The 12220-nt window shown below is 46.7% G+C and overlaps 2 protein-coding genes across 3 annotated transcripts; one reads left to right on the forward strand and one right to left on the reverse strand.

Moving 5' to 3' along the window:
* The first annotated feature begins 4 nt into the window (after positions 1-4).
* LOC6506493 (transcription initiation factor TFIID subunit 2) lies at positions 5-4132 on the forward strand. The gene is made up of 6 exons (XM_001957737.4): positions 5-164; positions 227-281; positions 344-2109; positions 2166-2578; positions 2643-2853; positions 2909-4132. Exons 1-6 carry the CDS (start codon positions 115-117, stop codon positions 4077-4079), a joined length of 3666 nt encoding a protein of 1221 aa, XP_001957773.1. The 5' UTR covers positions 5-114; the 3' UTR covers positions 4080-4132.
* LOC6493448 (mediator of RNA polymerase II transcription subunit 15) lies at positions 4122-9764 on the reverse strand. 2 transcript variants are annotated; one of them, XM_014908897.3, is made up of 5 exons: positions 9627-9764; positions 9122-9366; positions 8525-8901; positions 6035-6334; positions 4122-5974 (listed from the first exon to the last, which is right to left on the reverse strand). In XM_014908897.3, exons 2-5 carry the CDS (start codon positions 9156-9158, stop codon positions 4262-4264), a joined length of 2427 nt encoding a protein of 808 aa, XP_014764383.1. In that variant the 5' UTR covers positions 9159-9366; positions 9627-9764; the 3' UTR covers positions 4122-4261. The 2 variants fall into 2 exon arrangements, with proteins under 2 accessions (XP_014764383.1, XP_044570719.1); XM_044714784.1 differs by having other exon boundaries at positions 9122-9764.
* Between the last annotated feature and the right edge of the window lie 2456 nt (positions 9765-12220).

Consider the following 12220-nt stretch of genomic DNA (forward strand, 5'->3'; position numbering starts at 1 on the left):
TATTTTTTAGTACATTACCGGTACTAAAAAGAAGAAGAACTTAAACAATGTTTGCATTTTATGATAACAAACGAAAATCTTAATAAAAACGTCTTTAAAAACGGGAAATAAGCAATGGAAGCACAACCTGAGGTGCCGGACGTACCGCTCCGTCCATTTAAATTATAAGTATCCCATAATTTTCCTTATTATCATCAAAAATTGACTTTTCCTTTTCAACCAGTACGGCGCATCAGGTTGTCAGTCTCACGGGCATCAGTTTTGAGAGAAAAGCCATTATTGTAAGGACTTTAAACAAACAGGTGTACTTGAAGGGCATTTGTAACACATAATTTTATTTTAGGGTGTGGTGGAGCTCACGATTGTGCCGAATAGTGAAGGCCTGCGACTCATCCGCTTGAATGCAAAGCAACTTCGGATATACACCGTCGTCTTGAACGATGTCTGCCAGGCGGAGTTTGTCTATTTTGACCCCTTCCAGGATATCACCCACAAGGAACCGAAGACCCGTTCGCTAGAGACCTACTCAAAGCAACATCTAGCTGCCGCCCAGCTTACCGACCCAGACGCAAACAATGGAGAACTCTTGATCATTGTGCCTCCCGAAGGCTATTCCATGATCCAAGAGGGCCAAGGTCTGCGGGTTCGCATCGAGTTCTCGCTGGAGACACCCAAAAGCGGAATACACTTCGTGATTCCGCCAGCGTCCACGGACGAGGAAACGCAGCAGAACTGTTCGCATATGTTTACGAATTGCTACGAAAACTCCACGAGATTGTGGTTCCCCTGCGTCGACAGCTTCGCAGATCCGTGTACGTGGCGCTTGGAGTTCACCGTGGACAAGAACCTGACTGCAGTTTCGTGTGGCGAGCTAGTGGAGGTTATAATGACGCCAGATTTGCGAAAGAAAACGTTCCACTACACGGTTACCACTCCAGTTTGTGCTCCGAACATCGCCCTAGCCGTGGGACCCTTCGAGATCTATGTAGATCCACACATGCACGAGGTCACCCACTTTTGCCTGCCTGGAATGCTTCCCCTGCTAAAGAATACTGTCAGATATCTGCATGAAGCATTTGAGTTCTTCGAGGAGACACTCTCCACGCGTTATCCGTTCTCCTGCTACAAACAGGTGTTTGTAGACGAACTGGATACGGATATCAGTGCCTATGCCACCATGAGTATTGCTTCGGTGAATCTTCTGCACTCTATAGCCATCATAGATCAGACCTATATATCTCGAACGTTCATGTCACGCGCCGTAGCGGAGCAGTTCTTTGGTTGCTTCATTACCTCGCATCACTGGTCGGACACCTGGCTGGCCAAGGGAATCGCCGAGTATCTTTGCGGTTTGTATTCCCGCAAATGTTTCGGCAACAACGAGTACCGAGAATGGGTCCAAAGTGAACTGGCACGGGTTGTTCGCTACGAGGAGCAATATGGCGGCATAATCCTCGATTGCAGCCAGCCACCGGCACCCCTGCCTGTCTCCAGCACCAACCCGGCAGCTGCTGCCAGCAAGCAACAGGAAATTGTCCACTACTTTCCCATCAAAAGTTTGCACACCGTTTCTCCCAAATATGTGGAGGCTATGAGAAGGAAGGCGCATTTGGTCATTCGGATGTTGGAGCACCGCATTGGGCAGGAGCTTCTCATCCAGGTGTTCAACAAGCAGCTGGCTTTAGCAACCAATGCGGCGTCCACAAAGATTGGCGCTGGTCTCTGGTCGCAGCTATTGATTTCCACCAACATCTTCATAAAGGCTATTTTCACGGTAACCGGCAAGGATATGTCTGTGTTTATGGATCAGTGGGTGCGCACTGGCGGCCATGCCAAGTTCTCCCTTACATCGGTGTTCAATCGTAAAAGGAACACCATCGAACTGGAAATACGGCAGGACTTTGTCAATCAGCGGGGAGTGAGAAAGTACAATGGGCCGTTGCTCGTTCAACTGCAGGAGTTGGACGGCACCTTCAAGCACACTTTGCAAATAGAGAACACCCTGGTGAAGGCGGACATCACCTGCCATTCGAAGAGCAGGCGAAACAAAAAGAAAAAGATTCCCCTCTGCACGGGCGAAGAAGTGGACATGGATCTCTCGGCTATGGAGTGAGTTAGTTGGCAGTTTTTGTTGAATTATTTTATAATTTATCGTTTGATTTTAGCGATTCACCTGTACTTTGGATTCGTCTCGACCCTGAAATGATTCTGATGAGGGATCTGATTATTGAGCAGCCAGACTTTCAGTGGCAGTACCAACTCCGGCATGAAAAAGATGTTACGGCCCAGTTCCAGGCTATACAGGCTTTGCAAAAATATCCAACGAATGCCACGCGAATGGCCCTAACCGACACGATTGAAAGCGAACGTTGCTTCTACAAAGTGCGCTGCGAGGCGGCCCACAGTCTGACCAAAGTGGCTAACCAAATGGTGGCCTCGTGGAGCGGACCACCAGCTATGCTGAACATATTTAGGAAGTTCTTTGGCTCCTTCAGTGCTCCGCACATCATCAAGCTGAATAACTTTTCCAACTTTCAGCTCTATTTCCTGCAGAAAGCGATCCCTGTGGCCATGGCAGGTAGAGTATTCCATTAATCCTACTATATTATCTTAATCTAATCACTTTTTTAATTTCTTTGTAGGCCTGCGCACCTCCCATGGTATCTGCCCGACGGAAGTAATGCGCTTTCTCTTCGATCTCTTCAAGTACAATGAGAACTCGCGAAATCATTACACAGATGCTTACTACAGGGCCGCCTTAGTGGAAGCTCTCGGGGAAACCTTAACGCCTGTGGTTTCCGTGGCCATTCACGGTACGCAGATTACCACAGACAGTCTCTCCACGGATGCCAAGTATGCTTATTTAATACTCCATTATTATTATTTAATAAATTATCATTTCTCTCAGGCTGGTGCTCGACGAAGTGACTCGCCTGCTGAACATGGAGAAGCACCTGCCCTCGTACAAGTACATGGTGTCTGTTTCGTGTTTGAAAGTCATTCGGAAACTGCAAAAGTTTGGACACTTGCCATCGCTTCCGCACATTTACCGCAGCTATGCGGCTTATGGAATCTTTCTCGATCTGCGAATCGCGGCCATGGAGTGTCTGGTTGATTTCGTAAAAGTAGATGGCCGCAGCGAGGATCTGGAGCATCTAATCACGCTGCTTGAAACAGATCCCGACCCCGCGGCCCGGCATGCCTTGGCTCAACTCCTCATCGACAATCCGCCCTTCACCCGGGACTCTCGCAGTCGGTTGGACAGGCCCAACCTGGTCGATCGCCTGTGGTTGAGCATCAACACCTTGGCCTACGATACCAAGCTGCGATGCGACATCGTGGACTTGTATTATGCGTTGTATGGAAGCAAGCGGCCCAACTGTCTGCAGGCCAACGAAAATCAGAGCTTCTACAAGGACCTGATGAAGGACAATGCCAATGGCGGTGGTGCTAGTAGCACTCCCAGCTTCAAAAAGAATAGCAGTGACTCAAAACCAGCCGCAACTGTTACATCCGACGGGAATAGCATGGAGGGCGAGCCACATAAGCCTGCCATGGTCACCATCAAGCGCACGGCCACCGAGGCATTTGAAGTGGGCGATGAGATTATCAAGCTGGAACGTAGCGAGGAGATCACAGTCCTCGATGAACCGGTAAACGTTGAAGCATACGACTCCGAGACCAAGGTGAATGCGATCCCAGCTGGCGACGACGGACCAGAGAGCCACCAGCAAAGTAAGAGGACGAGAACGGAAATATTTGCCGAGGATGACAGCGCATCCATGGCCTTGGATGTGGCCGAGTCCACCAGGTACGAGAGCAGCTACGAGGATGGAAAGTTCAAGCCCGGAGATGGCTCCGTTAAGAAGAAAAAGAAGAAGGACAAAAAGAAGCACAAGCACAAACATAAGCACAAGCACAACAAGGACAAGGATCGCGAGAAGGGGGAACGCAAGGAGAAGGATAAGCGCGATCCACAGATTTCGCGCCTGCAAGCTCGCGAGGCAGCCACTCCCGATACGCTGAGCTCGGCGGACAGCAGCAACAGCAATAGCAATCCGCCCCTGGGCCTGAACTAAGTGAGGGTCCCTCCGATGAGCTGACGGTGCAAATAAAAATAATTTTTATCTAAGTTTTAATTTTATTTTTCGGTTTATAATTTAACATTGCGCAAGTGCTGAAACATTTTTACAATACTTACAAACTAGGCAAGGACATTTTAACTAAAACAGGACATGGGCTAACCTGCTTCCCGGCACCTTCAATGCGAATTTGTCTTTGTGGGCTGCGCCTCCACCTGTGCATCCGCCGCCTTCGGCTCGCTGCCCGCCACTGCGGTGTCTTGCTCATCGCGCGGTCTCCTCTTCTGCAGCGCATGGACGTGGGCATGGGGATGGGACTGCCCCTCAATGGGCTGCAGATAGGTGATGCTGCCGCCACCAATACCCGTTGCCGTCTGCTGCTGGTGGTGATGCAGTTCTCCCGCCGACGGGGTGGACAGGATCTTCACCGAGGGCTCCGAGGGAGCAGCCAGTGATCGGTGCTGTTGATGGGCGGACAGCTGCCTTGTGGCCAGTCGCATCAGATGGGCATAGTCTACTGGCGGATGGTTGCGGTACTCGGGGTGATCCTTAACGTACTGCTCGTATGGGACTGGAACGGGTACGGGCACAGCTTTCACCGGATATCCAGCGTCTACCAAGGCCTGGAATTCAGCCTGGGTGAGGGGTTTTCCATTCGGAGGTGGCAAGTTCAGTTGCTTGACCTCATCCAGGGTTCTCAGCTTCGGTATCGGGGACGTGGTGGGCGTGGCTCTGGAAGGCGTGGCTATGCCGGTTCCCTGGGAAACGTAGATGCTCGATTGTGATGGCGCTGGCGAGGGATACTCCGCATGGAGAGGCAGAGCGGTTGGTGTCACGGCCCCGGTTCTCTGGGCGTGCTTTATCGGATCCGGCGGACTGGGATAGAAGTTAGCTGGGGATGGAGGCGGCGGTGGCGGGCTGGGACTTTGGTTGCGATCGTAATCCGCATAGAGCAGAGCCTTGCCGGGGGAGGCCAACTTGTAGTGCTTGGTCCGGTGATACTGCTTGGGAATGGGACTGGGCTTTGGTGCCGCAGTGGGAGCAGCCTCCTGGTAATAATACTGCGATGGTTGCGGCTGGTTCGCCTGTTGAGTGGGATAGACAACAGGACCCAATCGCTTGGGCTCCGGCGTCGGATAGATGGGTGTCGGTTGCTGGAAGTTGCTGAACTTGAAGAGCGACGGAACAAATGGCTGATTGTTGGCGTCCAGCAGGGAATTGGGAGTGCTGGCCAAGTAGGCCTTGGGCTGCCTCAGAGCCGGATGCGAGGTGGGCGGTGGTGGGTGCTGAGGCTGTGGCGGCTGACGGAGCACGGTTGCCTGCTCGTTGCTACTGTCCACATAGGCCAGTGCCTGTCCTGGCTTATTGGCCGCCAGAAGTTTTTCGATCTCACTTTCCAGGGAGGACTTGGCCAGCGGATGATTGGGCAGTGTTTTGTAACTGATCTGCGGCTGGTAGTAGGCGATCTGGGGCGGCAGTCCATGGAGTCCCGGATGAGGCACTGGCTTGTGGAGTTGCAAGCGCTGTGGTTGCTGCTGCTGCTGGGGCTCCTCGTCCTCTGCGATTTGCTGGGCCTGTGGCAGGGGCAAGTACTTGGGACCACCGCTGCGTGGATGGGAGTAGGTGGGTGCCACCAGTTCCTGCTCGGCTACAAGGCGCTCCCTATAGCCTCCCAGTCCCAGCACGGGTTCTGCCTGCTGCAATACCTTGTGAGTAGCGGCTGTACTATGAATGGGAAGGTTCTTCGGTTGGGGTGCCACATGTGGCACAGCCTGTGGCTGCTGATGATGTTGCTGCTGCTGCTGTTGCCTCAATTGCTCATGGTAGGCTCGGGCCTGGAGCTCTTCTTCCAGGATCTTTAGGAACTGCTCTTCGGGAATGATCTGATAGGGCTGAAAAGGAACAAAACTTTTACTTTCAAATACTAATTAAAATTTTCTTGAGTGACCCACCTGCTGAGGTTGCTGCTGCTGCTGGGGATTGCCCGGCTGGTGCTGGGGCGCTGGAAGAGGCAATGGTAGTTGATACGGACCCACACCCTGGTACTGGCGAGGTCGGGGGGCCTGCTGTGGCTGCTGAATGGAAACGGTGTAGCGCTGCTCCGCCTCCTGCTCCTGTTCCTGCTCCTCCTCGGCCACTGGAGTGGCTGACTTCTTGGGCGCGGTGGCCACACCCTTGCCTTGACCTGCGGCCACCAGGGCCTTGGGCTGGTGATGGCGCATAATGTCTTGCAGATACACATAGTGCTTCACCTTCAAAGATACCGTCGTTAAAAATTGGAGAGAGAGGTTGAGGGCGAATAATTATGGAGGCGGCTGTGGGCGTGTGAACAGCCAACATTCAGCCGGCGGCCAATGTCAGCAGCTGTTTAATGTGGAGCCCACTCGCCACATCTACTCCATGACCACCATAAACTACAGGCGTGTTGCGGGGAAACCGCAGAAGCGGCAGCAACAGTAACAGCAACTTGTTGCAGGTGGTGGTGCTTCACAGTCGCAGTTACTGTGAGAATGGCGTGGCATCTAAAAAATGAGTTTATATAACACTTGTGGCAAACTTTGGCCACAACAACCCGCAGACGCAGCGCCTAGACAACAAAATCTTTGCCTTTTTGGTGTTGCAACATCAATAACAAACACTACACTGTGCAACAAGGGTTTACCTTAAAAGGAGTCGAGCGTAGAGACCTTATTAAGAGATTAAACAAGTAACCGATTAAGTGGAATCATTGTGGAATTTATACATAAAAATATACAATATATCCTTTTAAATTGATGGATTTTAATGACTGTTTGAATAAGTTGTTTAAAACATTCTTTACAAAAACAATGTTGCATTCTTTAATACATTTATTTAAGCTTGAACCTTGCTTAAAAACCTTGAGCTAAAGGATGAGGTTCTTTTTTTTATGATTTTAAAAATTTTGACTTAACTCAATGCTCAAAATAATTCTTATGATTTCCTCAAAAACTACTTCAGAACTTTGCAGAAAAGCTATACATTTTCATAATTTATTATATGAATAGTGGACTAAAAGGTCTAAGGCTCTTCTTAGAATCTATTTCAAATCTTTTAAAAAGGTTTTTTGATTCCACTTATTTTTTAAACAATACATGTTTTACTTCAAATCTGTGCTCGAAAAAAGGACCATAGGACTTGAAAACCTTTTCAAAGCTTTTAAAAACCAATACATTTTGAACTTGCCATTGATTATATATAAGTTTAAATCCATTCTCTTAAGTCTTTAATTCTTTTTAAAACCTGGTGCCCAGTGTGGCATCTATGGTTCACATTATTATGGCGAATAGAGCCCCCAGCAAGTCAAGGCGCCACCAAAGCGACACAAAGCTGACAAACCAAAAGTGGGGTGATTATAACATTATGTCAACTTTCTTCCCACGACAGCCAGCCATTGTTATTGTTATTTTTTGGTGTCTTGTATCTCTGTTGCTGTTCGGATGTCTGGCATTATGGAAAAGACCAAGGAAAATGAAGAAGCCAAGCCGTAGCGCTGGAAATTCGAGTCGAAGTGCCAACGGGGAGGATGGAAATTGTTGTGTCGACGCGTAATAAGACAAATAATAATTTTGCAATTATACATTTGTTACTGTCGCCGTCGTCGTCATGTCGTGACTTAGTTTTGCCGATTGCATTTATAAAAATATCATTATTACATTTGTATATTTGCCAGAGCTTTTAATTCTTTTATATACATATATTTTGTAACCAAAAACATTGTCTTTGGCTAATTGCAATTGGCTTTGTCTTAAATCCCAGACGGGTAAGTATTGCAATTTGTTCCGAAAATAAACCGTCAAGCCACGGAGAGATATTGGTCAAGGTTTCTCGGCCTCGGCGAAAGGGAGAATTTGACAAAATTCGCCTGGGCCTTTGGATTGGTTTTCGGATCGGGGATTGTTGGCGCCTTTGTCTGGGGATTTGCGTTTTTGATGTTTACATCCGGCATTTTGCAAAGAATCGTGTGGCTGCAGCAGCCGATGCCAAGTCACGATGCCCAGGTCGTCGGATGTCTGATGTCTGATGGCCGCGGGGCAACATTTACAAAAGTATCAAAAAAACAACCTAGCTGAGATGTTGATGAAACGCCCCTCGATTGGCACAAAACAAACAAATAAACACCGCAATCCCTCATGGCGAAGGCAATTCGTCATTTGGCCAGTCGATCAATAGTTCACCCACTCCCAGTGGAGATCATCGTGTCTTGGGGGCTCGAATTAACAAAAAAATGGTGCAATTTATGGGGTTTCCTAAGACCTGAGTTTATGGAGCACTTGTCCCTTTCCAAATCTCTTAGAGGACTTTCCAAAAAATAATAATAGCTGCACTTAATGTGTGCAATCTTAGAAGAAAGGTCTTTTTTAGGAAGATAGATCATAGATTTGGATAGAAGTCACCCCAAAGAAAATGTAATCCACACTCACCTCCTGACTTTGTTCCAGGAGCTGAGCAGCATGTGGGCGGGAGTTGGCTGAAGCAAAGTTCCTCAGCTGGGGCTCCTGGTGCGACTCGTGCTGCTGGTGCTGATGAGGGGCAATTGGCCGGATGATGAACTGGTTGGGCTTCGAGCCGTAGATCGTCTCCTGTCCATCCTCAGGATCATCGTTACCGGAAGCCTCGGAACTGCGGTGGTTCGGATAGAGGGGCGTCTCCTTGCCACTCACCTGTCGCTTGTCTTTGGTCGCCTCCGATTCGAGCGGTGTGGAGGCGGAGCTTTTGCTGTCTGCCACCGCCTTGATGCCACTGCTTCCGCTGCCGTCACTCTTAACCTCCGCATCCGCGGCCTGGGCAAAGGCGAGGCCTATGTGGGAGATGGTACAAAATAATGGGAGTGGATTAGAAGCTATCATAAATTAATCAATAAATTGTTCTTTCTCAAAAAACTTTACAATCCAGGGCAACTTAAACAACTAGAATTAGAAGTGCTATGCTATAAAAGGTGCTAACATGATCTTACCTAAAAGGAACTACTCTTATGGTATAAAAACTTAAAAAAAAACTTTATAACATTTTTAACTTACCCAACAAGAGTGTCAGGACCAATATGTGAATTCTCATTTTGTTGCAACAACACCAGCAGACTAGTAATTGAATATCTGTATCTGTATCCCACCGGATCGTACTTTCACAGTCACTTGATTTATTTTCTTCCCCCGATGTTGTTTCGATTCGTTTGTTTCCTTGTCAGTTGGAGGTTGGAATTACGAGTGTTGCATCTGCTGCATCTGCATCTGCATCTGCATCGAGCGTTGCCGGCTGCAACGAACTAAACCAAAGAAGCACACAGCACACGAAAGCGCCAGACGGCGATTATTACTTTAGTTATATAATTGAAGATTCGACACAATCCAAGATAGAAACCGAATTGCGAAACCGAAACTGAAACTGAAACAGAAACTGTAACTCAAGTCTGAGATGCAGTCTGGATCCGCGTAATCCTTGGATTGTTTTTTGTTTTGGCGCGAAATTCGTAACGCTTCAAATTGGATGTGTTGTCTGGTCGGGGTATATGATGGACTCAGTTACCGTGTTTTGTGATTTTCCTGCTTTTTTTTTTGCCAGGAGTTGCAGCTTCGCCTCGGAATGATTCGGATCGGATTTAATAGATCGCGCACGCTGCACGTTCAGCTAACGAATCTTTGGCGTTGTGCGGCCAACACTTGTATTTATAAATCCCGTGGCCGAGAGTCTCGTCTTGGCTCAGCCGAGAGCCGAACCACAGCACCACCAATCCACCGTCGATCCACCAAACCACAGCCGACCTTTGCGGCTCGTCGTGCCAGCCAGCCAGCCAGCCAGCACCAACACAAAGAGAAAGGTCTGTCTGCTGCTGCTTCTCTACGATTCTCTACGAAACCCCCTCCACAAAGAAAAATAAATTCATTAAATTTTACCTTTAAACCAAAAAGATTCTTTAAAAATTCAAGTCTTTCAAGGCTTGAGAATATTTTATAAATAAAATATATTTTAGTTCATAAAAAGTAAGATCTTTTTCACATAAAGAAGTTTCTTCTATATTCTATTTTTTAAATATTTAAAAAATATGTATAAAAGTAGCTAGTTTTAAATATATTAAAATACGTTTAAGCTTTTATTCTTTTATCTTTTCTCAACCCTTAAAACTAAATACTTTTGGTCAAAGAATATAAACACTTTTGTTTAATTACTATTTCATATCAGAAGGCTATAGGATTTCAAAACTATTACCATTGTAGTACAATCTTAACACTAAATATATATGCTTATTTAAATTAAAATTTTTGTTTCTGTACAACTAGGCTTTCAGGGGGCCAATTGAACGCTGACGGCCCTGTCGGTGGCTAACCGCTAGTTAACCGCTCGCCTAATGGTACGTCCCGGGCATTTGCCTGCCGCCTGAAAGCGCCCCGAAAATGCTAACGTGACGCTAAATTGCCCGTCCGCCCTCACCTACGGAAAAAAAAAATAGAAATAGAAAACAAAGGCTAGAGACTCCGGAGTAAACCATTGGCTGCCGGCCATGGCTATTTGGGCTGGTCGAGGCTAAAGGGCACTTTTGTTTTTGTCTCTGCTGTGGGGGTCTTGCCTCTCAGCTTCTCTGCAAATTGGGCGCATTACTTTTAACAAGCGTTTTCGGATCGGATGCGGTTTCCATTTGCGTTTCCATTTTCATTTTCATTTGCATTTGCATTAGCATTAGCATTGCATATTTAATATGCCGAAACAAAAGTAAATGTTCTAGCACCAGGCACTCCACCCCTGGCAGCAAGTTCGCTGCTTAAGTCTTTCGTTTGACATTTGCAATTGGAAAAGGACAGTGGGCGAATGCTGTGAAATTTGGTAATTGTGGGTACTAACTATATTTTTAATCACATAAATTGAGAAAGGGGAGGTAAATTAAGGGGTTAGAGTTTCTAAAATGCGTTATCATGAGGATTTAAATGCTACTTTATTTTTTTAAATTTTAAGTAGCAATCAGCTTGTGAAATTGAGTTTTTTTGAGATTTCAGGTTAGTTATTTATGATTAATTTAAAAATATGACAAGGAAATTATATGCCAAAGGACTTACAAAGTTTTATAAACTTTTTCTTATTGCTTTTTTTAGGACACACATAATCCTTGAATGAAGTATTCGGTTCCTGAGACTCCATAACGAGAAAATGGTATTAAAAGCATTAATAGTATGTAGATCCAATCGAACTAATCCAACTGTGCCCTTCTGTGGAGGATTGGGAATTAACATTTCAGCGCATGCGTGGGCAGCTACAGTTAACCCCTTTGCTGGCGGCTTCCAACACCAATTGCCGACTCCGGCTGACGGACGGAGTCAAGTCGGTGGCCAATTTGGGCAATTGCCGTGCGAGTTAATTGAGCTCGCTTACCTAATGCTAATGCCAGGCCATGTCCGCGGATTGGGCCCGGGATTTGGCCAGCATTGGTAATCTGCGTTGGTGGTGTCAAAGTTAACACGGTAGCTGTGAAATTTGGCGCTGAGGAAATCCATGGAAATTGCCGACTGATGCAAGCTGCCATTTCCTCATCCTTAGCAAATTGATTAGGACAGTTTGGCGGCAAAACTAACCAAATAAATAAGTTTATAATTAAGTTGAGGACTTGCAGCAGCAGCAGCATTTGTTTTTCTTTAGTATTTCGTTGTTTTTTTTTGTATTTTGCGCAACTCTGATCGAAGTGCCAACAACAACAGCATCAGGAGAGCTACTTATTATAAATTCTCTGCTTGCAGTTGCTGTTGTTTTTGGTACTTTGTTCACATTGTCATTTAGTTGTCTGCGTGCTGCTTGTGAAATTGTTGCATTGCATGCAGCAGCAACAGCAACATCAACAGCAACAGCAGCAGCATCAGCAACTGCAACAGCAATAAGAGACGATGCGATCTGCGGCAGTAAAGGAAAAAAAAATATAAACAAAAAACAACCTCAACAGTGGCAACATCTTCTTTTCTCTTACTACTATTTATTATTGTATTAGTTTCTATGTTATGGCTGTTTCTTCGGCATTTTCTAGTCTCTGTTTTTATTTGGAGCTGCTTTTAATTTCATGTGCTTTTTGATGAAAGATGCACAAAGAAAATAAAAGGGTTTTGTTGGGGATATTAAAAGGAAACTTGGGGGACTATAAC

The sequence above is a fragment of the Drosophila ananassae genome, chromosome 2R (assembly GCF_017639315.1).
Source record: "Drosophila ananassae strain 14024-0371.13 chromosome 2R, ASM1763931v2, whole genome shotgun sequence".
Classification (NCBI taxonomy): Eukaryota; Metazoa; Arthropoda; class Insecta; order Diptera; family Drosophilidae; genus Drosophila; species Drosophila ananassae.

Excerpts from the sequence above, each read along its gene's own strand:
- LOC6493448 (XM_014908897.3), bottom strand. The coding sequence starts at position 9,158 with ATGAGAATTCACATATTGGTCCTGACACTCTTGTTGG. Across the intron at positions 8,902-9,121 it reads GGTCCTGACACTCTTGTTGG|GCCTCGCCTTTGCCCAGGCC; the intron begins GTAAGTTAAAAA and ends TCTCCCACATAG. Across the intron at positions 5,975-6,034 it reads AGCAGCAGCAACCTCAGCAG|CCCTATCAGATCATTCCCGA; the intron begins GTGGGTCACTCA and ends GTTCCTTTTCAG.
- LOC6506493 (XM_001957737.4), top strand. The coding sequence starts at position 115 with ATGGAAGCACAACCTGAGGTGCCGGACGTACCGCTCCGTCCATTTAAA. Across the intron at positions 282-343 it reads TTGAGAGAAAAGCCATTATT|GGTGTGGTGGAGCTCACGAT; the intron begins GTAAGGACTTTA and ends ATTTTATTTTAG. Across the intron at positions 2,110-2,165 it reads ATGGATCTCTCGGCTATGGA|CGATTCACCTGTACTTTGGA; the intron begins GTGAGTTAGTTG and ends GTTTGATTTTAG.